This window comes from Simochromis diagramma, unplaced genomic scaffold (assembly GCF_900408965.1).
Source record: "Simochromis diagramma unplaced genomic scaffold, fSimDia1.1 OVJJ01000293.1, whole genome shotgun sequence".
Lineage (NCBI taxonomy): Eukaryota > Metazoa > Chordata > Actinopteri > Cichliformes > Cichlidae > Simochromis > Simochromis diagramma.
Window position 1 is genome coordinate 10366348 of NW_024386801.1, and position 23562 is coordinate 10389909.

Consider the following 23562-nt stretch of genomic DNA (forward strand, 5'->3'; position numbering starts at 1 on the left):
TATAATATGTGGTTTTATTTTTGTAAAGTACACAATAAAGTGTACGATTGAATGCCTATGTTCTATTTTTTTTAAAGGGGCATTAGGTTTTAATACATATACTGGCTTGATTTTGGGATATTTGCTTGTTAATGCTACATTTTATATAAATGTAATAAAATGTGATAGAAAAAAACAAAAACAAAAAAACCCCACAGAGAACAGAGACAGACATTTGAGAGGAAAGAGTAAAATGTAGCAATCCTGACAGTAATTTTAATGTTTTAAAAATGAGTCATCAACAGCTATTCCTTCCTTTCTAACATTATTAAATCAAAGTGCAGGTTTTGTAAGCCTTTTTTCCCCCTTAGGCCATATGAGCAACAAGGAGGTCAATGTGATTTAACCATGTGTTGCAATACAAAGTGTATATGTGTGTTGGAGGGGTGGGGGGTAGAGGGGCTGTCCTTTAGGAACTCCTGAGCAAAGCATTGGACTTAGACCATTGGCTGTTATCAGCTACATCATGAATCGAGTCTACATATAATCCACAAGAGTGTCTCACCAAGATGGTTAAGTTTTTCCAGCTTGTTAAGCCGGATCCAAACACTGCAGTGAGATTTTTGCATTGTGACTGTTAATGAAAAGACAGATTTGAGGCAAATGTGTTCTAGGTTAAATGGCTAACATTTTGATCTGAATTCAGTTTGTTTGTAGATTTCTTTGCTAAAGTCTAAAGTCTAGTTTCGGAAAATCTGATGTGCTCTTGAACCTATTTGTGGGCCTGCTATAAATAGGGCCCCTCTGGCAACACATGCATGTCTATGATAGGAGGTTACAGAGAATTTCTTCACAGACTCTGGCTCCAAAGTAACACTGATGACATCTTAATGGTAAGTTGGAAAATTTAGAGAGTTTTGCCGTGAACAAGAAAGACATCTCTTGTATTCCTAAGACATACAAGTAAATAACTTCTCTTAGGTTTGTGTTTGACCACTAACAGCGCTTTCACAACCCGATAGCATGATCCTATTTATAACTTGCTCCAATGCAATTGCTTTGCTTGGTCAGAAAGGACGAGCACTAGGGCTGAAATGTGTGTTTGAGTTTTGTATGGGTAAATAACACAGAGTGTGTCGTTTGCTTTCTTTAATTAACAACCAACAGGTTTTGTTGTAATTCTGAAGTGTTTCTTTTATCTTCTCCAGGAGCTTCTGCATGGACAGCAACATTTAATCTGAGCCTTGATCTTGGAAAGCTGTGGATGTGAAAGCAGAGTGCTTTTGTAGCCTGGGTGATTTATCTCAGCTATCTCGGATTGTAAGTTTTTGGTGAACTACCATAGTGGACAATGACTTCTAGAAGGCCGATGACTCGATCTTTTTCTGGCAATGGGAGGACAAGCAGCTTCAGTGAAGACGAGGCTCCATCTTTCAATGGCCGCAATACTTACCTCTCAAATGTCCGGCCTGAAAACAGGTAGACAGTCTTATCTGTATTCTTTATGTGTTTGTAGATCATGTTGGTGAAGCAGATTGATATTGTATTGATACAGATTGATACAAGAGGAAGATATAAAGTGCACAGTGATCAAGAAAAAGAGTCTTGGTCTGGCAGGTCGAATAAAAAAATCATAAAATATAATAAACATTTCTTTGTATCTTTTATGTCATTTAACTGGTATAACACTTGATCAAACTAGACCCATTAGATAAAGTTTGCCAAATTAAACACAACCACTTAAGTTTTCAGATAAAATCACATATATCACACAAATAATTGCATGTGCATTATCTATAAACTGTAGGAGGAGGACAGCTGTGAAACAATTTTACTGGGGTAGAGTCCCAATACGCAGACCCTAATTAATCACTGTCGTTGCTTCGTTTGCCTCCTCTCTGAATAGCTATTCAAGGTATTCTCACTACAGGCCGGCGAGGTAATCTCTATTTTAAAACACTTCTACCCACTAACATCTTAACTGCAAAAACTGGTTTACTCCACGAATGAAACCCACACAAGTTTTGACTGACCAACATTGGTTTCAGTGCTGGGTTGGCAAGTTTGTTTTGCTTGACATCTCACAAGTTTGTGTCAACCTTTGACATTCATGTCACTACCAGAAATTCCCATTAACATCCTTTCCTGTTGTTTTAATTTAAAAATTAAAAATAAAGTAATTGGAGCCTACTAGTTAAAGATGAAAGGGTTCACCTGATTAACTGAGATAAATTATAAAAGTATCCACTATTTCTATTTGAAGCAAGAAGCTGACTTTCTAATGGATCACCAATTCCTTTCAGGAGCACGTTGTGCAGTGTCATGGCTCAGCTGACTGAGGACATACAGCCATCTTTCGAGACCACCTTGAAGTCAAAGGCAGTCTCAGAGAACTGCAATGTGAAATTCACCTGTGTGGTAACAGGTAGGCTTACGTCAAGGTAGCGTCTGTGCCCTGTTGTTTTCTGGAATAACTGAAACCTCTCAGACTGAGCTGGGTGTGAAGTGGCAGGATGTGACTAATATGAAAACAAAGGATTTTGCTTCAAAGGCAGCACTTCTTCCTGTGTTACTTTTTCAGCACAGCTTAATTTTGAGCTCGTTTTTCAAGAATTTTTGGGCCTCAGGCAAGCTAGATGGTTGGGCCAACATGATGCCATAACCAAAATACATTCAAGTGAACGCTTCCACACTGTGTTTTGTTAAGCATGTCATTATTTTTAATATATGAGAAATTTAGCTGTTGCATATTAACAGCACAGTGTAGCACAAGGAGTGTAATGTTTACGAGCCAGAGGAAAGGTGTTCATTATATCATTTCCATGTCAGGTTACCCAGCTCCAGAACTAAAGTGGTATAAAGACGATATGGAAATGGATCGCTACTGTGGACTCCCGAAATATGAAATTCGTCGAAATGGAAAAACTCATACCCTTCATATTTACAAGTATGTAAGACAGGCTTGCATTAATCATACTGCAGAGAGGTAGCTCTTTGTTTGTTTTAATGACATTAACAAGAGCTTCTGTTTCTAGCTGCACAGTAGACGATGCAGCCATCTACCAAGTCTCAGCCAGCAATAGCAAAGGTATTGTCTCCTGCTCTGGTGTTTTGGAGGTTGGCACCATGAATGAGTACAAAATCCACCAGCGCTTCTTTGCTAAGCTGAAACAAAAAGCAGAAAAGAAGAGAAAAGATGCAGAGGAGCAGACCAAGATGGAGAATAAAGAAAATGTTCAGAAAGTGAAACCACTGATTAGTCCAGAACACCCTCAGAGGAAACGGGCTGTCCCACCACCAGAGGAGAGGGAAGTAGCCAAAGAGTCTGAGGCTATAGAGGAACTTGGAGCTACTGCAGAACCTAATGGAATTAGCTCAGAAAATGAGGAAACAGCTTCTTTGGCATCCCGGGACAGAGGTCTTGAGGACGAGACAGGTCCATTAGACGAGACGTTGGCCACTAAAAGAATAAAGATGTCAAATGGTGTAGATGCTGGAATTAATAGTAGCCGAAGCCATATGATGGGAGTTGGAGGTGAAAACTGTTATGATGGAGGAATCAGTTTGGCACAGTTTTTGGCAGAGACTCTTCAGTCCCAGGCTGTGGAGGAAAAACAGAATTCATCTCAAGCCGAGAAAGATAAAGAAGTGGAAGAAGCTGTTTTGTGTGACAATCAAGAGAAAGAGAAGGAGGAAGAAGAGCTGCAAAAAAAGAGAGGAGAAGAAGAAAAAGCTCTACAGGAGGAATATGAAAAAGAGAAAAGAAGAGAGGAAGAACTGGCCATCAGAAGGGAAAAAGAAAGAGAAAGGCAACCCCAGGTGTCGCACACAGCAGCCCATGGCAAACATGGCCCAGACATCAAACATCACAGCAAGGGCCATAAGGATCACGACCACCACCACATCCAGACCTCCATCTCCTCTATGCTCCACTCAGTCAAAGACTTCTTCTTTGGTAAGAGTAAGAAAAGCACTCATGGTCACACTGAGAATGAAGAGGCTGATTTTGAGCACTCAGTGGAGGCTCCTGAACCAGAAATGCCACCATCATTTCAGCTGCAAGCAGAACACAGTCCAGACATGTCCAAACCTCCTGCAGAGGAAGCTGCGCCTATGGAAATGGATAAACCCAGAGAGCCTTCAGAAACTACCGTGGCTACAGAACACAAGCCACCGTCGGTAGAGCCAGATACATTTAAGTATGAAGGCCATGCACAACACTCGGCCCTGCCACCATCACATGAACTGCCACAAGTGGAGTCCACAAGTCCGAGTGTGACAGAAAGTGAGGATGCCGTGGAAGCCATGGAGGTATCTGTGGGGATGGAGAGCAGCAGCGCAGGTGAAGAAGTGCCACTGCCCAGGCTTCAATTTGTCACAGAGGTATGTACAGGGGTCTTCCACAGCAGCACGTTAGATCCACTCGTGTAATACAAAAGAGCACGAGTTGAGCACAAAATGAACTTCCTCACCGCCCCACACAAAAATCGTTAAAAAGAAAATTAGAGGGAAAGAAGTGTCTTTGTGTGAGTGTCTGATCGTGGTTATTTCATCTCCAAATAAAGTATCAGTGAGTTGTACTAAAAATTAACACCTAGATAAGATGATTAAGATTTCACTATAGAACAAAATTTTATCAGTTTTTAAGTTTTTTTAACATCCTTCAAAAAAAAAATCAACTTTCAGTTTTCAATCAGATATATACACAAAGCTTTTAGAAGTGGTAAAGAAGCAAAAACGATGATTAGATGTTGTAATCATGAGTCTCTAGACAGTTAAAAACACGCATAATATTAGTGATCAGCAACTTTTAGGAGTGAGTCAGCATAAGGGTGTGACACAACTGTTTTGCTGCAAAGATAAACCACACAAAAACACTGTGGGAGAAACAGGGAAGCTTAAGATGCATTTCACTAGTTACATGCAGGGGCAGGGGATGTTGTGCATCTGCACTGTAAGATAGGCTGCATGTTGGGTTTCGCATGTTGGCTGTGGTGAATGGGGCCAGGAGTGCGTCAGAGATCATGATGAAACCTGAATGTCAGATGCAGGTCTCACATTACAAACAGGGCTTTGCTTTAAAGAGGTTCAGCGGTAGTAGAGTGAGTCCGGCGGCAGGTCTCGGCATGAAAGGAAGGGACACATTCCTCACTGCCCCCCATACCTTAAAATAAACCCTTTCCTCATCGAGACAAGAGAGAGGAAGGCAGCACTTCTGTCATCTCACTGTCCAACTTGTCAAATAGCTACATGTATGTTAGAAATGTGGTTTTTTTTAGAGTTAAACTGATACAGTCTATGTGTCTGACCTTTGGCCTTTACAGCAAGCAGCCTTAAACTGATCACCACACAATTCTTTGATTTTAAGTGAAGTTTTTCATTAGTAGTTTGTCTTATCAGTTACACAGTTAAATATGTAGCACAAGTGTATTGATATTTACCTGAAATTACCCAATAAGCATTACACTGTTACCTTTAAAGGTTTCAGACTAGAAAAAGGTGTTACTGTCATGTTTTGGCTGTGTGCAGGCAGGAATTGGACCCAAATGCAAACTCACTAGAAACAGGATTGAACTCAAAATGGCAGCTTTTATTGCTGAACATACAACAGCTACAAAACCTAAACTGAGAAGAATCTGAGCAGACTCTAACAAGAGTCACAGGGAGAAACACACAGCATGAAGGAGATCACGACACTGACACAGAGAAACACAGGGCTTAAATACACTGGGAAATAACGAGGGGAATGAGACACAGAAGGGGAGCACAGCTGGGAGAAATCGAACATAACGAGACCCAAGGGAAGCGAAACGCAATACATTCACGTAGGACACAGTCCTTCAAAGTAAAACAGGAAATGTAACATAGACACAGACTTGACTAGGGGAGACAGAGCAACTAAGAAACACAGAGAACAATAACAGGGAGACACAGAGGGCGGCTAACTAAATACTCAGAAAACTAAAGAGAATACAAGAAAGCCAAACTAAGACACGAGACTAAAGAATAAACTGGGGCAACAAAGAGAACTAAGATCATAATACAAAAACTCAGAGACACAAGAAACTCAAAACACTGGGTCACCGACCCAGGACCGTGACAGTTACATAGTTTTAGTTGCACTTTTTAATCTCATATTTATTCAGCTTTTGTTTTTCTGCGCATTTTTTAAATGTATTGTTCGCTTGAGAAGAAGGGGAATATTTATGGGATAATATGTGATAACTTAAGAAGCCTTATATGGGTATTATGAGCCGCATTAAAATGCCACTAAGTATTAATAGCTTTGACAAGTAAGTAATTACAACTTCTTCGGTTGCAAACAAATGTTTGTAGTTGTATTCATAAATTTCCTGTGTGTGTTTTTGTTAATTGTAACGTAGCATTAATGTCCAAGCGGTGTACAATGATATGTGGAAAAGGGAACTGAAGTAACTATGTTTAAACATCCACCTGCTGAGTGATTGCATATCCATAATGTGGAACTACAACTGTACCTTTGCTATGTTGTGGTTAGGTACAAAGCTCTTTAAATGAATAATGAGAGGAAGTTGTAACTATTATCTGAACAATCTTTTCTCACATGATTGTGACCTTTTTTTAACACACAATATACACAATGGTGACAAATAGCTTCAGCTTTAATTTGAATGCGACTCCAGTTCCCTTCCATCGAAAGCTGCAACTTCTTTTTTTGGCAGTCACTGCCGGCCACACTTATTGTCACGAGGCATCACATGGTTGCTTTACAGCTATGTATACATTTTAATGATGAGGACAGAGGGGAAACGCGCTCTAAGCGGGAAAAAACAAAAGGAAACTAATGACACTTTTTTATGTAACTCAAAGCTTGACCACTCTGTGATCTCTGCTTTCTAATTAGGACTTTTGCTCTTCAGAGTCAAATTCTGTTCTTTTTTTAATTATCGGCTATTGTTGAGGCTTGAGGCTACCCAATATGTACATTAGATTTCTATCTGTCATGTGTGACTGCTCTTTGGCTGAGCTACAAGCTATCATTTATTCACCACCTAGCAAATACTTTTGTGTAAACTGCACATCAATGTCAGCTTATGCGGGAATTCCCCTGTTTATCTTTCAACCTCAGAGCAAAACAAGTGCACTTTCAAAGCCAGTGGAATTTCACTTCATAACTTTGAAGTGTTTCATCCAGAAGGTTAGTGAAGGTTGGCGTAAAATGTTAATCAGTTAAAGCTCCAAAGGAAAGAATAAAAATTTTTAAAAAAACAATTTTAGTGGACCCTTACAAATGTAAACTGCTGTCTTGCACATTGTAGGCAGTTTAAAAAAATGTGGCTAAAAGAAGCTAACCGGTCAAAAAAGTTACAAATATTCAGATTTCCTGTAGTTGTTTTGTAATTCATGGCACAAAAACTTGTCAGAATCTAAATATGACACATAGTCACAAGTTAGAGGTGTAAATTCGCTTTAAGAAGATTCTTAAAAACAAGAAGAAGAAAAAAACACTTGAGACCGAAACACATACAGTTCCTCTATAACTAGTAAATGAAAGTGGTAAAAATATTTGCATCCATAGCATGCAACATAATGCATCTTTAGAGTGAGTTCTGAAACATAACATAATAATACATGTACAGCATCTTGGTCAACAGGTGTTGTTTTAAATGTGCTATATAAATAAATGTGACTTTGACTGTGACTTATACTTGAAAATGCCATTACGATGATTTTTCTATTTTCAACCAGGCTGACTTTAAAGATAAAGACACTGAGGTGCTCTCGGTTATCAAAGAGGTTCACGTCACTGAGCAAGAGCTAGATTCACCACAGCGCAATCAGCAGGCTGAGAAAGATGAGTCTGTTCCAGAGGATGATAAGTCTGCCTTGCCACAGACCCAAGACTTGGCTGATAAAGAAGGGGGCACCCCAACGCCCACCCTCACCAGCTTGGGAGAATGCTGGACTCCCCCTCACAGCATCGTCTCAGCAGCGGAAAGCCACAGTCCTGGAGAAACGCCCACTGAAACTTTGCAAGAAGAGGGGAAGCAAGGTGAAGTTGACATGGAGGAGGCTAGCTCTTCTAATGAGTTACATGAGGAAGAGAAAGCCGAAGTGAAATCAAAGAAGCAGGGATTTTCAGGTATAAACGGATCTGAGATGACTAAATTGTCAACATCTTCTCTGGAAAGCCAAATAGAGGCGTGCGAATCTAAAAAGCCTGATCAGGTGCTTTCATACTTTCCTGATGTGGAATCATTCAGTGCAGAGACACATTGTCTAAAAGAGGAGACCAAATGTACTTCACTGATTCAGGAAATGAATACAGGATTTCCGCCCACTACACTCCCTGAGAGTTTAGACAAGGTTGACCTAAAAATGCAACATAAACCCACTCGTACTAGGTCACAGGAAATCACAGAAGTCGGCGATGTTAGTGCTACACAAAGTTCAAGCTCTGGTTTTACAAGAAGCGGGGGAAGATATGAGCAAAACAAAGCGGCAAATTCTATTTTAGAGAAAGAAGGACATAATAATAATCTGTGTGACAGTCTAAAAACACAGGAGCAAGTGTGTTTAGAAGTGGAGAGCGCTGAAGTGAAGAATGAGAGTTTACAGGTTGAAGCGGAGACAGAAAAGCGGACTCCAGTGAACGCAGAAGAGCCGATTCAATCAAAGATAAAGCAAATGGAGGAGCAGAGTAATACTGCACATCAAAACATGAGTGGGAGTGGCTGGAGTGGTGTGCATTCAGAGAATATTCCAGCAATCCAGATATCTACTATTGAAGACATCCCTGATAGTAAACCAAATGTGCCAGATCTGAGCCCAAGTGAGCAATTTCTAATCCCCAAAATTGAAATAATGGAGGCTGAGCTCAAAGAGTCTACTTTGCCACTAACTATTTTGGCCCTAGACAAGCCAGAGTCAAGCAATTTGCAAAAACATGATGCAACTCCTGCTTCTGACTTGTTGCCCACGCAGAAAGGTATGCAGAAAGATGATCACATTTCACCTACGGAGAAAGTAGAAGATGTTGCACAATTAGACGGCAAGACAGAAAATACACAGGTGGAAGGGAGGGAAGAGCCCCCTCAGATGAGCTATGCATTAATTCCTGTTATAAATGTTTCATTCACTGATGATAAGGAGGGTGATGCATGTTTAAACAACCATGTGTCAGACACAAAGCAGGCTGTTGAAACTCCAAAGGGGCCTTTGTTTGTGGTACCACCAATTTCTGTCACTTGTCATGAAAGTGATCTACCACAATTCAGCCTGCCCACTTACACTGAGCCGACAGAAATGGAAACTTCAGCTGACACGCAAAGCGGAACAAAGAATGACAGTGACAAAAATGAGGCTGTGAAGCCTGAAAGTGCTCAAAATAGAAGACCTAACTTTGACGAAAGAAGTGTCAAAGAGAACACTCCCACTGTGCTATATGAAGCTCTGAAACCAAAAGTCGGTGACAGTGTTTCGTTATTCAGCAAAACAACAGTGGACGTCCTTGTCCCTGAAACTTTGAAACCCAAATCCCTCAAAGATGCCAAGACAGAGAATTCAGTGTCAGTTGAAGATTCCCAGAAAAACAGATTTTCTGTTGAGAGACTCAGCTCCAAGCCCCCGACAAGTCCAGCTAGTCTCCGCAAATTAATATCCAAAGCTGCTGCAGACTCAGACAACGAGGCTGCGGCAGCTGAAGATCTAAGCGGAGGGTCTACACCAACATCATCCCTTTCCTGTGAAAGCAGTCCCCGAATGAAACGCAGAGACAGTCTAACTCTCATACGCTCTGCCACCCCTGAGGAGTTGGCCTCTGGAGCTCGTCGCAAAATCTTCATCCCAAAACCTAAAGAAGACATAGATGGGACACTAGCACTAGATACTCAAGGGATCTTGAGTTACATGTCACCCAGCCAGGCCCGCAGGGCATCGTTACTGCAGGCTCAAAAAACCCCACCTATCGAGAGACGCTCCCCGCTGCTGAATCGTCGAAAGTCCACCTTGGAGGTGCCCAAAGTGGTGGGGGAGACTCCCACAGAAGAGCCAGCTAGCACCAAACGAGAAGAGAAACCTGCTGAAAAAAAGATAGACCCTTTGAAAGGTAAAGTCTTCTTTTGTTTAATTTAGCAAAGGTATTATGAAATGAAGAGAGTTTTTTTTAATCATATTAACTAAATATATGAGTGGAATATAAATAAATAATGAGGCAACCTGTCCAGCTTTCCCCCATAACCATGGATTGTGTGTGGAGACAAATGGATGGATGGATGGATGGATGATGATGGATAATTAGCCTCTATGGAGTTACAAGCAATTATCTGTTAAATCACAGTGGACTGTCTAATTTCCTTGTTTTCATACTTCTCTCAAAATATATCATTTATATCAAATATATCATCAGTGCAAAAAATGTGAAATAAACTGCCAATTAAGGAACAAGAAACATCACATGAGCTCGACTCTCCTTTCCATGCATCACCAGCTCCGCAGGTTATCCGTAAGATGCGGGGAGAGCCATTCCCAGATGCCTCTGGACACCTGAAGCTTTGGTGTCAGTTCTTTAACGTGCTTGGCGACTCCACCATTAAGTGGTACAGAGATGAGGAAGAAATTCTAGAGGTGAAAAGAAGGTTAGTTTTCACCTTTACTCATTTTATGGTCATAACCACCCTACCTATCTGTAAAATCACATGTTCAATTTGTTTTAGGTATTAAAAGAGCTACTTTTCACCTTTGCCATTGCTATTATTCTGAGGATTTCCAGCCAAAATGACAAATGGGCGGGTTCCAAATATGAAACAATAATGCTTCAAGGATAAGCAGGATTTATTTGGGCCTGAGTGCATCCCATGGTCTTCTGTCATTCTCATATTCTCACTGCAAAAGATGTCCAGCTCATGTGACTGTGAACCCCACAGCTGTGACACAGAGAGGTGAATCTCTGGCTAGACACAGAAACTGTAACCTGACACAATATTTTTCCCATCTCCAGGGTGCATTAAAAGTCTATATATGTGCTAACGGTTGCTGTGTCAGCAGTCTGCTGCCACACAGCACGAGCATCTGTCTCACAGTGACATCTTGTGGGTTGTTGGGGAATTGGAGTCTCTCGATTGAATGCGTTCATGATTATGTGTGTGGATTTTTTTCTTTATTTTTTCTAATTTTATGCTCAAGTGGAGGAGATGAAAGCCAAGTAGCACTGGCAATTGTTCTCGCGTCCAACCAAGACTGTGGTGTATATGGCTGCACGATCACTAATGAATACGGGACGGACAGTACTGACTTCCTCCTCAGTATAGACAGTAAGAAACAGCATGTATAGAAAAAAAATCGAAATTTGAAATTTAGAGTGTTTTACTAATATTAAATTCAATTTATTCAAGGTTTTGTCTGTTTTCTCTCTTACAGTTATGTCTGAAATACTGCTAAAAGATGATATGGAAGGTAATTTTTGGTTAAACACTATATGCATCTGAGCCTTTGTTTATACACTATTTTTAACTGGATTCCCAGAGTAACTCTGTTTTTGCTTCAGTTGGAGAAGAGATAGAGATGACCCCGCTCCTGTTCACCAAAGGCTTGGTCGACTCTGGCACTTGGGGTGACAAGTACTTTGGTCGGATCATGACAGAGAGGTTGCACCTTGGGGAGGGCTGCATGCACAAAGCCAGCCAGGTGAAGGTCATCTATGGCCTGGATCCCGTCTTTGAGTCCGGAAGCACTTGTATTATTAAAGTGCAAAGCCCCATCACTTATGGGACCAAACAGGAGAGCAACCTTGCAGAGAGAAATCTAGAAATTACTAAGCACGTGAGTTTCACTGAGGAACTTTTGTTACATTTTAGTATATATGGTTAAATAGTGCTTCCTTCTGCTTTATTATTATTATTTTTTTTAAAAAATCTCTGTTTTCTAGGAATGCAAAGTCCAAAACATGATTCGAGAATACTGCAAAATCTTCTCAGCTGAAGCAAGAGTTATTGAAACCTTTGGGCCTTCACTAGAGTAAGCAACAGATATATTTTTGTTCTGATAATTAAATCCATTAAAATTATACTATACACAGTATATTACTGCTTGTGATCATCCCACTGTTACTTCATGTTGCCCACAGAGTGATTCCTCGCTATTTGATGTACCGGCCAGCAAATTCTGTGCCGTATGCCACAGTGGAGGCTGATCTTACTGGTTTATTCCTTAAGTATTGCACAATGGATGCTAAACGGAAACTGGTTATGCAAAAGATTTCTGAGATAGAGCAGAAATGCTGCAGCTTCCAGCACTGGATCCATCAGTGGACACATGGCAATTTGTTGGTCACTCAGCTCGAGGGTACGCCACACATAAAATAATCACGAAGGCAATCATTTAAAGTGAATATTAGCGGGATCATGACCATTAAAGATTCTCTAAGGCTTGTTTTTTTTTATTTTTTCTAGGTGTTGAAACAAAGATTACAAACGTGAGAGTTGTCACCAAGTCAAAAGGGTTTGTATCGCAGTCCCTACATGCAAAATTATTGTTTGTTTGCTGCTAAATAGCTGCAATAACCCCCCCTTTGTTCTTCAGATACCAAGGATTAACTGAGTGTGGCTCACCTGAGGTGTTCAACCAGTTCCTGACACTCCATCAATGCAACTACTACTGCGGGCTTCTTGGCCTGCGCCCGCTTAAGACTATGGACAGTCTGCAGCAGCCCGCCAAAGCGAAGGGCTCAAAAAGCCCTCTGCTCAACCGCAAAGCGGGGTCTACCAGCCCACAGCTCCAGCGAAAAGGACACAGCCCTCAAATTGCTAGAAAAGCTAATTCTAGCCCAAAGGTGACTAGAAAGGGTCAGGAGACAGAGGACAATAAATCAAGTGCAAAACCAAAGCCAGCAGAAATTACTGATGCCACTGTTGAAAAAAGGTAGGAAAAAGGGCTTTTGTTCTAGCAATATCTCATTGCTTTTATTGGTTTAGTGTTAAGTGTTACTTTCCAGTTATCAAAGGCGGCAAGAGAAAAAGAGTCATTTGTCAGCTTGACGTGGTAAAAACTTATTATGAATATCTGGCCCCTGTGAGGAGACGTCCATCCTCAGCGTAGTTAAAAGGTTTGTGAGAATGTTTGGCATGACGGGCACAGCGATTTTTAAACCTCATAGTCTGCTTTTCTACTTTTATAGAAGAGGAATCACTGAACTGACACAGCTTTTCTAAAAATCTTTGAACACCTGCCTCAGAGTATTATCAGCTCTATGAGTGGACAAACAACTCTCCAAGCAATATTTGCCAAATAAGCCAACAGGAGATGTCAACATTAAGGTGTTTTCATTTAAATGTCGTGTATAAAATGTACATGGCCACAATGCATGTATGTTTCACTCGCTATCTAGAATGTATTATAAGTATTATACGTAGATGCTGCATGTTCACGTCATGTACAGAATGTGTATCAAGTAAAAGGTGTGCTCATTTCTGGGTTAATATTTATTGCTAGTATTTAAACTTTCTTCACAGCAAAGTTGAGCTCATGCTGTGGATTAACAGCACCATTTTTAGATAAAAAAAAATGTTTGTGTGCACTTTGTTTTTGGCTTTTTTTTTAGTTATTGTGACTGATTGTTGTTTTTCCAGTCCCTTTCCATTATTTTCACATTTTAGATGGCAAAACTATACTTTATCTCAAAGAAAAGAGCTGTTTTGGGAGTGTACCACTGGTCAGTATTAGGCAGAAACTTCATTAACATAACCTTTTTATTCTTATTTTGCGCGAGGCCAGCAGGGACATTTGGAGACGATAAAGATGAAAACCCGCTCAGTTATCACATTAACTTTGTATTCTTGGTTAAAGTCCAACAGAGGTCAGTTCTCTCCTACAAATAACACCAAACCTGTGTGAAAAGCAAGCTTTGGGAATTTGTGTCTTGATTAATGATTAATAAGGATATTCAGAAGAGTCCAAACTAGCACATGTCAGCTGGTGTCATTTGTGTATTCACTAACTGCATGAAGCCTTATAGATGAAGGGAAAAAAAGCACGGAAATATTTTAAATTGAATATGTGAAAATAATAATAATAATAATAACACATAATGTTTACATAAATAAATGGAGTAAATATGCAAAGTAACATGAAGAACAATAACAAATGAGTGAGGGTGCGAGTGAATGACTGAGTGAATGAATAAATGTGTCTTTGGTATGTTTGGTATGTCACACTGTGTCTGCTTTTCTAAAGAAATAAATATGTAAAACAAGTCCAGTCATGAGTTTTATTTCCATATGTTTTATAGTAGTTAACATAGTTTTATATATAATTAATGTAAATATACAAAATTTACATTAATTTACAAATTTACATTAATCAAAATGCTTTGAGAATATTTATTAAATATATATATTAAAATATTTGTTTTGATTCCCAGTTTGGCTTTTATAAGACCGATTTACAATATAATACATAAAAGATAAAATCAGCTCAAAAACGTTATGCATGTACTGCAGGCTTTACATTTTTACAATAAATGTGACACAAATACACAAACTAGTATGCAAATGAGCTCCAGTGGGGAAAAAAACTGGCACTTGACTTCTGACTGATTTTCACATTGAAGAAAACACTGATCATAATGCATGAATTTTAACAAATAAAATAAAGTAATACATTAAGAGGAACTTGTTTACTAGCACATGAATCACCACTGCTATGTGACAGTTTACTAAGAGGTTGTTTGTTTCGCTGTTTTTTTTAAAGTGGCACAGCATAGTTAATAATATACAGTAATCTTTTCGCTTTTGATGTACTAATGGCTGTGACTTCTGGTAACAGCTCATATCTGTTTAAAAAAGACAGTTTTTTAGAAAGGCATTTTATGTCAATCCACTCAGTTAATATTTTATTGTTTTGGTACTTTAATACGACTTTTGACAGTGTTAAACTCATCAAAGTGGATCAGGTGGCCCGTTGCCAATTTCTGTGGTGATTCACAACAACTTTGTCCAATTAGAGACTGGTGAGTCAAGCAAATTGTACTTACAAACCTCACAGGAAAGCTGAACAGAGGTTGAAAATACTTGTAGAAATGTTTTGCATGTGGCTTGCATACGACTGCTACGGGTTCTTCTTTAAATACAAACATCCACATCGGGAAAGCCACAACACTGACAACATTTGGAAAGAAATATGGTGGCGTTTGCTACATTGCCCCAGAATCCTTCAAATGAGACGGTCCCGTTGTTTATGGTGCTGCAAAATAATTAATTTTACATGTAAATAAAAATAACGAGATATCACAAAGACATACTTAATAGCCTGAGTACATATCTGATTTCTTCCAATTAGTTTAGCCACCCGCAAGCTTCTTTTTAATGAAAATGTAAATGCATACCTTTGAAAGAGCTCTTGACAGCATTCTGCAACGTCTGAAAGTGTGGCATTGAAGGGTGATCCGTTAAAAACCTCCACACAGTCCAATGGAGGAACAAAGAGGATGCCTGAAAAATCAGAGTGAGAGCTGCTCTGTAAAAACTGCACAGAAAGATGCTGTGGAGATACACTGGAAACAAAACAAACTAACAGAACTTTACCTGCAATGCAAGCATTGATGAGAGATACACATGTCCCGGTGATCATGGCTCTAAACACCAGAGATGAGATGTCATTTCTTCTTAATGGGCATATAGATGCTTGGAGAAAAGAAAACACACAGTGTTAGAGAATCCATTACTGAGAGAACACATTCTGGATCAAGGCAAAAATGTGACAATGATATGATTTAATACTCACAAAGACCTCCAATCACAATGCCCAGTGAGCTGAAATTGGCAAACCCACAAAGAGCATAAGTGGTGATGATTTCTGATCGGACCTGAAACACACACACAAAAAAAAAAGATTTCCAGCTCACATTCATACTGACAAAATTTAAAATATATTCAGAACTAAAAACATATACTCACAGATATCCACTGTCTTTCATCTCCAATAACCTCAGCAAGTCCGTTGAGCCTGTTTTGCTTCAATTTAGATAATTCCTCATACGCCACAAACTCATTGAGGAAGAGCTTTGTCCCAATTAGCTTAGCCACAACGAAACTCTCGTCGTATGTCACTCCCATCATAAAGGCCACAGGCATAAACACGTAAGAGCAAATTAACTACAAAGACAAGATAAGGTTATTTGAAATTTGTTAGACTGATATCTTAAATTCTCAGAAAAAGGAAAGCACAGTAAATCAGAATGTCAAGCAATGTTTGTGTGCATAACGGACTAATGTTTCCCTAAGATAAAACACACGGAAATAAGCAGACAACTTTAACTTTATGGTTTCTTTCTCATATTCACCCCACCCAGCAAACACAAGCCAGAGATGGTTTATCTTTGTTGGGTGGGGTCAGAAACATTAATCACTATTATAGGAAGTTTATGCTGTAAATTCTTAACTTATCTAAATACATTTTTCAGAATAAGTAGTTGGGTATTTATTTTATACTGTCATAATACAAGTCAAAGTATATTAAAATACTACACGTCATACAGTTATGATATAATTATTTAAATGATCAAACACAAGTATTTATTATTAGATAACTTTACTTAGCTTAATTTTCATTATAATGTTATAATATAAAAATATAATTCTAAAATCTAAGGAGTTTACAAAATGATCAAGATACCACATTAACTTTCTGTTGCTAAAACATACCTGAAATGTGACATCAGGATATCCCACCATTCCTCCAAGCCATTTCAAAGCTGAATTTATGAATCCGAGGATAGCAAGAAAGGCTATAAGATTTGCTGCAATGTTAGCAACAAGCCCTATTGATGCAGATGCTCCATTGCTGACTGCTTCCAAAATGTTCTGCTCATCACTGAAATGTTAAAAAGAAATAAATGTAGACAAGATATTCTGAACCGAACACACACAAAAAAGAAAAGACAACATTATGAGAAGAAATTCAATTGTGTACACACCCAGAAGCCACTTTGATGTTCTGCTTTGATTTAAAGCGACTCTCCTCTGTTTCTGGGTAAGAAAGCTTAGAGATTGCCAGAGCACACGGAGCAGCCATCACAGAGGCTGATATCAAGGAAGATGCATCAATCTGTGAAACACAATTAAATAACATGTAACTGATTAGGGTAATTACAGCAGTGATTAGCAACGCTGTCGGTAATATACATTTGCATGCTTTGAATATGTTGTGACTTATTAAAACCACCCATCAACGAGACAGACACATACCACATATCAAGTCATGTAAAATTGTTTTTAAGGTTCCCTTTTTCTTATATCACAAATTGCTGACAGCAATAAAGCTGTTGCTAGTAAGAAAAACCTGGGTAAACACAATCACTGATATTGGTCCTCATTATCCTTTTGTAATGCTCATTCAGCTTTTTTACCCAGATAGAAACCTCACGTTAGATAAGATAAGGAGCCACACCTATGTCTCTACCAGCTAGCATCTTTTCCTATATAAATCTGGGTCATGATGCTTGTCAGCAGAACTACTGAAAACTTTAAATTACTCTGTACTCTCAGAAACCTCAAAGGCTGTTTTTCTCTCAGCTCTAAGACCAAAGTGGAATGAGTTAAATCTGCACTAGGTATTCAGGTGTATTTCTAAGTATGTGTTCAGTTTTGGGCCCATTTTTTTCCTTTTTCTTTTTAATACTGCCATGAGGGTTTTTACTGTTTCTTTATATAAAATTGTTTGCAACTAACTTCATAGCCTCAGTCCAGACTAATCAGGTGCCTTATCACAGTTTGTGTTCCTACAGTAAATGAGAAACAGTGCTGTGCTTGTTCCCTCTCAGGAGTTTAAATAAAACAACAAAGGTCCTTGAGCCAGAAATCAGTACTGGCTATGCCCCTCACTGCAACTTTTTTAAAATGTTGTTTTGCACTCAGAGCTTAAATTGCTTTTGTTTTTTTTTAACTTACAGTTGAATCTTTGTCTTTTTTTGTGCACGTTACGTTTTTATTGTATGCTTCTGTATGGGATAAGATACATTATGCTAGTATGAAAATAGGTTTATATTAAACGTTTTATCTCACCCCAAATGAGATGAATGCCCCCATAACACTGCCCGCAATTGTGGCAAATCCACCAGTCATAACAGCATGGATCTCTGATTTGGTCATATCCTTCAAATAGGGGCGGATCAGCAGCGGTGCTTCTGTCTAATGTACAAAAAACATTTAATTTTTTCTGCACTTATTCACAGGTACATGCACAAAAGTTCAAACAATGATGTTCGTAAAATAGTGTTGAATAAAATGTTGAAGCAAGAAGTACCTGCCCAACAAATATATTGCCTGCCACACTCAAGGTCTCTGTGGAAGACGTTCCCATTGTTATCTGCATAACCCACGAGATCTGCATGGACAAAAATCGTGGCCCTTAGTAGCAGATTATTACTACATGAGCAATGGGAGCACAGAAGCATTGAAGATGCTACGAGCAGTGTATTTTACCTTCAAAATGAGCCACTGCATAATCCCCAAGTAGTAAAGGACCGACATCACGCTGCTAAAGAAAATAACAATGGGCAAAGCCTGAGGGAAAATCATAAAACTCGGGTTAGCAATGCTCAAGTTAAATAATTTATAATCATGGTTGAGGGTCCATTCATTTACTTACTTGAAAGGCAAAAATGTTTCCAATCAGATCGCCAAAAACGAACGATGAACCTTCTTTGGTGTAGTCGAGAAATATCTGAAATTACAATTGTAAAAATGGAAACTCAGGATAAGATTTCATATATTATTCATTTGCTTAGTAAATGAATTCATGACATTTCTGATGCACATACCAATACATTTTATTAAGGTAAATAAAGTCGCCAATTAGTAGAGATAATAAGCTGTCAAACACACTGTATATTAATTAGCAGGCCACGTGCGTGTACACACTCAACCCTCGGAGGACCAAAGAGTAAAGGTGAATACTGTAATAAAGCAGGTCTAAAGATAAGCATGTGTGGTAAATAAAAGAACATGAGTCCACACTGTTGTGTCATAAAAGTAACATCTACAATTTAAATGGAAGGTAAATAAATGATAAAAGAACTGAATGAGTGTTAATGTTACTTGGAAGCGTTATGCTGAATAGTTGTGGTGTCTAAATTATAATTTGATTGACAATGAAATGCTCATCCTCATATAATACCTGCACTTGTTTTCCAAGCCAGTCGAAAGCTATAAATCCAGGCTCCGTTCGTATAATAAAAAGGCCAAGGCAGAACTGTATCCCGAGACCCCAAAACACAGGCCTCCATGATACCTAAAACAAAATGTGAAAAAAAGAAATGCTTTGGCCATGAGATACATAAAGCAGTCTCCATATAATTCAGAATTATTCCATGCAAGCAACTCAACTAAATTGTAAGATGATAGGGGCACAAGGACAGAGATAATCTGAGATACGATGCCCAAAAATGTTTCAAAAGAGATGTCATCACAGTAAAGGCTGTGACTCAGTGGAAAACTAACCATTGTCCTGTGTGCTGAGAAGAGGAATATAAGCACGATGAACACGCAAACTCCGCCAAATGAGATAAGCTGGGTAGGACGCTTGCTTGTGTCTAAAGCGAGCCACACCACAAGCAAGACCACAACCACCAAAATGAAAACCCTGGAAAACACATTAAAGCCACATCATGACTTAATAGTCACAAGGAGTTTCTTCACAAAGAGTCTGTTCTTTCACCAACTTTAAATTCACTCACCATTTTATCCATTTCAAGTTTGATTTAAACCATCTGACGGCGGGCTTGAAAAAGCGACTGATGCTTTTCCCCTTGTACTTGTTCAAAAGTTCCAGTGATACAGCAGCAACAGCCAAACAGGTCAGGACTACAAGGGCAGTGGCCCTCTTGAAATCCAGGACACATGCCGCAATGAAGTACGCCACATAACCTACAGAAGAGAAAAGCAATTCATCATGATCACTGTCTATACTGAAATTAGTTTACTCAAAGAAAAGTCACAAACTTTGCCTGTGTAAAGGATACCATGCAGAACCCTGCTGTATATATCTATATACCATTGTAGATACCTATATACTATTCATAATACTGTCATTTCCCATGCATATCGCATATTGCATGTAGAGCAGTAGTAGTCAATCCTTTATTTATTCCATAATGTATTCCATAATGTATTCCAACATCTTTGCACTCTGCACCACTGTATATATGAATATAAATGTGCTGTACAGGTTGCTATTGTATGTTTGTTTATTTGGGTAAATAGAGTGAGGGCAAAAAAAAAAGAAAATGAAGCCCCATTCTTTGCACATCTACACATACTTGGTCAATAAAGCTGATTCGGATTCTGATGCATATCTGCTGAATAAACTGATGTTTCATAAATTATTACCTGCTCCGAGTACACCCAGGACAATGTATTTGAAGAGTTTTGAATGAGCCTTGATGTAATTCTCTGTGGCATTAATTGGTCCGGAAACTTTGCTGAAGTAGAGAAATAAAATCAAAAATCAGAAGTAAAGTCAGAAGCAATTGTTCACTGCAATTCTCTTGAGTAAGTAGAATCATATTTCAAATTATTTTCAAGTTGTGTATACAGTATATTGACAAAAGTACTAGGTCAGCTACACGCTACTCCTACACGAGCTGCTCGACCTATGGAAACCCAGGCCATGAAGTTCCCTGCACACAGTTCTTGTGCTGACGTTAATGGCAGAGGAGCTGTGCTGTTACTGAGTGGTGCTGGTGATCTTTAGAGCTCTTGGTTACCCCACTCTTTAGCTACTTTGTTGCTGAACTACTATGTTTCCTAAAAACCTTCGGTGTGCAATAAATACTTTCAGAGGAAGTTTCACAAATGAACTTGTCACAACTGTAGCCTTGTGTTCCAGTACTATGGTCAAATTCAGTGAACTCTTTAAAATTGTCTTCAACAGATGTTTTTAAAGGCAGAATGCACGAACAGGTGTTTATTTCAACAACTTTAGCAGCGGCAATTAGACTGAAAACACCTGAATTCAAAGATTAAGCGGTGTGGCACAAATACTTTTGTCCACACAGGTTATTTTACACAACATTAGATAAATCTTAGCCATATACTGGATTAAAAGAATCTTATCCATTACAGATTTTGTTTTGTATGTGTGTAAAGTATACACACAAACTGTCGAGTAAACAAATACAGTACAGAGGCATAAGGCACATGCTATAAAAACTTACATTACAGCGCTCACAATAAAACTGTAGGACTAGTTCTATAAACAGAAATAACTTGAACTGACACACCTTAGGTATGATCCCAGTTCCAGTCTTTTTTTAGGCTTTTTGGTCTCATTTTTTATGCTGCTGTAGTGATTAATGTCATCCTCCTAGGAAAATGTAGGTAATTTATTAAAAGCATGTTTCATTTGAAAGTAAAATACAGGACAACATAACACATACCTCTATTTCATAAGCATGGTTGTCCACTCCGCTTCCATTGTTCTGGCTTATCTTTTCGAGGTGGACATCGTATTGGTCCGCTGAAAAACAGGATCATTATTCACTTCTATGCAGCTGCCTGTGGGAAAGCAGCTGCAACTTGAACAAGCAGGAGCAGGAACAATAAGTGACAAATCAAATCTCGATTTTTTTGGTTTTTTTGCTTTTTGCTCTGTGAGATAAAGAAAGCTTAACATATGTCCACATAATCCTGAAATCTTATGCGAATCTATATGAAAATTGTTCCACAAAAATACAAATTCACAACTGCAGAACAAACAGCTTAATACAAGGAAAAGCAGAGTTAATGGCTTACTCATTGTGCGTCCTCCTAGACCCAGCTGTCAAATGCTGTGCTGTAAAATACACCGCAGGGAATACGCTGCCCTCAGTGATACATCTTATCATTAATTAACAGACTGCTCCGATCTCTCAGGAAGTACACAACGGAGACGTTTGTGTCATTCAGGAGGAATGATTTAATGTGCCTTATGAAGCAATACTTTGAGACGTGAAGCTGACCATGTTTTGCATTTCCTAAGTTGCTGGAACGACAGAAGATGAGTCTTGAATTGACTCTTAAGAGGCATTTCCTAAGAAACACAGTAGGTCAGGCATGACTTTATCTTGAGGAGGTTGTTAGCACCTATAAGTCATAGAAAACTCATATTTGTAAAATTGGGTATCTAAAAATACATTTGTCACAAGCTTCTGAATAATCAACATGATTAATAACAGAAAGGAGCCCTTATATCACAAACAGAATAAGTCTATAGTTATATTAGCCTACCTTAAAAATAAAGCTCAATATGTGGCTGATAACCCTTCAAAAATAGCATAACTCTCAAAAAGTGAACACTTTACATTTGACTGCAACTATTTTATCCCTGAAAGGCTTTGATATATAAGACACTTTTTGGTAAGTCAGCGTCAGCAGTGTCAAGTTAACTTGTATTAAATCTTTTTTTCTTCCTTTTTTTTTTATGATTATTTTGAAGAGTAAGCACACTGAGTACTTCAGAATCAGAGAGCCTGGAATTCAGCTGCAGCTGTTATCTGGTCAATTAAGTATATTGCAGCGCAACCCGTACTTTACTTTCATGGTGATGATTCGCGATTGGGTGTAATGGCAGCTGTTTGTTCCGCTTTCACCTGGTTAAATATAATCTTGTCTAACACATAAAAAATTATGATTCCTTTGAAATAGAGTTAGTGCATGCTTGGTGACACTCAGTGGGGACTCAGTCTGTCTGGAGGAAGTGATAAAGAATAATTAATATTTAAAAGTGCAGCCCATTTGCCTTCAGTTAGAAAGCTTGGCACCCTGAAATCCATTAACAGATATTAATGATCAGTAACAGATTTTGTGGCAACATTAAATAGACTGAATCAGCAGCCCGAGGAGTTGTTTTTATGTTAATTTCCCTAGCAAGCTCAGATTGGCAGTGGAGTGGGAATAATGTACCATTAATTCAATAAGAAGCCCTCTACTTTATCCAGCATTAAACTGAGTTTGATAAGTCTGTCAATTTATATTTAAGTATCTATTTTTTTTTTTAAACCAGCAAAATAAGTTTGTTTCATCTCTTAAATGCATACAATCAATAGCATGTTACTTCTATTACGTTTACACTAAATAAAGCCTTTATTTATTTATTGTTAGCTGATGACTAAGTGCATGCGCCTATAAATTTAATGCGAACTGCTGTCACTTCTGGAAACCTTGACTTGCGGGAAGGAAGCTGTAGAGCTTTAATGCCCTCAGTTATGTCTTACAGGACGTTTATATAGCTTCTTCACTAAAATACTGGCAGTTTCCCAAATCAGAGGCTGCTGAGGTCATGGATCTTTAGAGAAGATCACCCTCCTCACCAAATTATCATCTTAATTACAGCCAAAAACCCATTATTAGCCCATAAAGTGTTAATACCGCAGACATATTGGGATGACTTCCAGTTTACAGCATGATTTGTGACATTTCACAGCATGGATCTGATGAACACTTTAACAAATAACTGGAAGCCAAATGAACTTGGTAATTGGTGGTTATAGTGATGTTTATATATTTCTGATAGGATTAGTTTTATGTCTATGAATAGCTGTATACAGATATCACGGTTTACAAAACCGTAATT

The 23562-nt window shown here is 38.7% G+C and overlaps 2 protein-coding genes across 3 annotated transcripts; one reads left to right on the forward strand and one right to left on the reverse strand.

Annotated features, from left to right (window-relative positions):
• Positions 1–245: 245 nt before the first annotated feature.
• alpk3a (alpha-kinase 3a) lies at positions 246–14207 on the forward strand. 2 transcript variants are annotated; one of them, XM_040025700.1, is made up of 15 exons: positions 246–872; positions 1188–1458; positions 1886–1918; positions 2283–2404; positions 2809–2926; positions 3015–4362; positions 7708–10066; positions 10448–10595; positions 11143–11270; positions 11377–11412; positions 11504–11778; positions 11885–11973; positions 12083–12300; positions 12408–12456; positions 12538–14207. In XM_040025700.1, exons 2-15 carry the CDS (start codon positions 1331–1333, stop codon positions 12878–12880), a joined length of 5394 nt encoding a protein of 1797 aa, XP_039881634.1. In that variant the 5' UTR covers positions 246–872; positions 1188–1330; the 3' UTR covers positions 12881–14207. The 2 variants fall into 2 exon arrangements, with proteins under 2 accessions (XP_039881634.1, XP_039881635.1); XM_040025701.1 differs by lacking the exon at positions 1886–1918 and having other exon boundaries at positions 247–872.
• Positions 14208–14214: 7 nt separating this feature from the next.
• Positions 14215–22251, reverse strand: slc28a1 (solute carrier family 28 member 1). Its single transcript, XM_040025704.1, has 18 exons — positions 21744–22251; positions 21389–21468; positions 21233–21315; positions 20340–20431; positions 19688–19877; positions 19452–19593; positions 19129–19242; positions 18601–18675; positions 18435–18515; positions 18256–18336; positions 18015–18140; positions 16928–17058; positions 16656–16824; positions 15909–16106; positions 15736–15817; positions 15537–15635; positions 15338–15443; positions 14215–15195 (listed from the first exon to the last, which is right to left on the reverse strand). Exons 1-18 carry the CDS (start codon positions 21745–21747, stop codon positions 15075–15077), a joined length of 1974 nt encoding a protein of 657 aa, XP_039881638.1. The 5' UTR covers positions 21748–22251; the 3' UTR covers positions 14215–15074.
• Positions 22252–23562: the final 1311 nt, after the last annotated feature.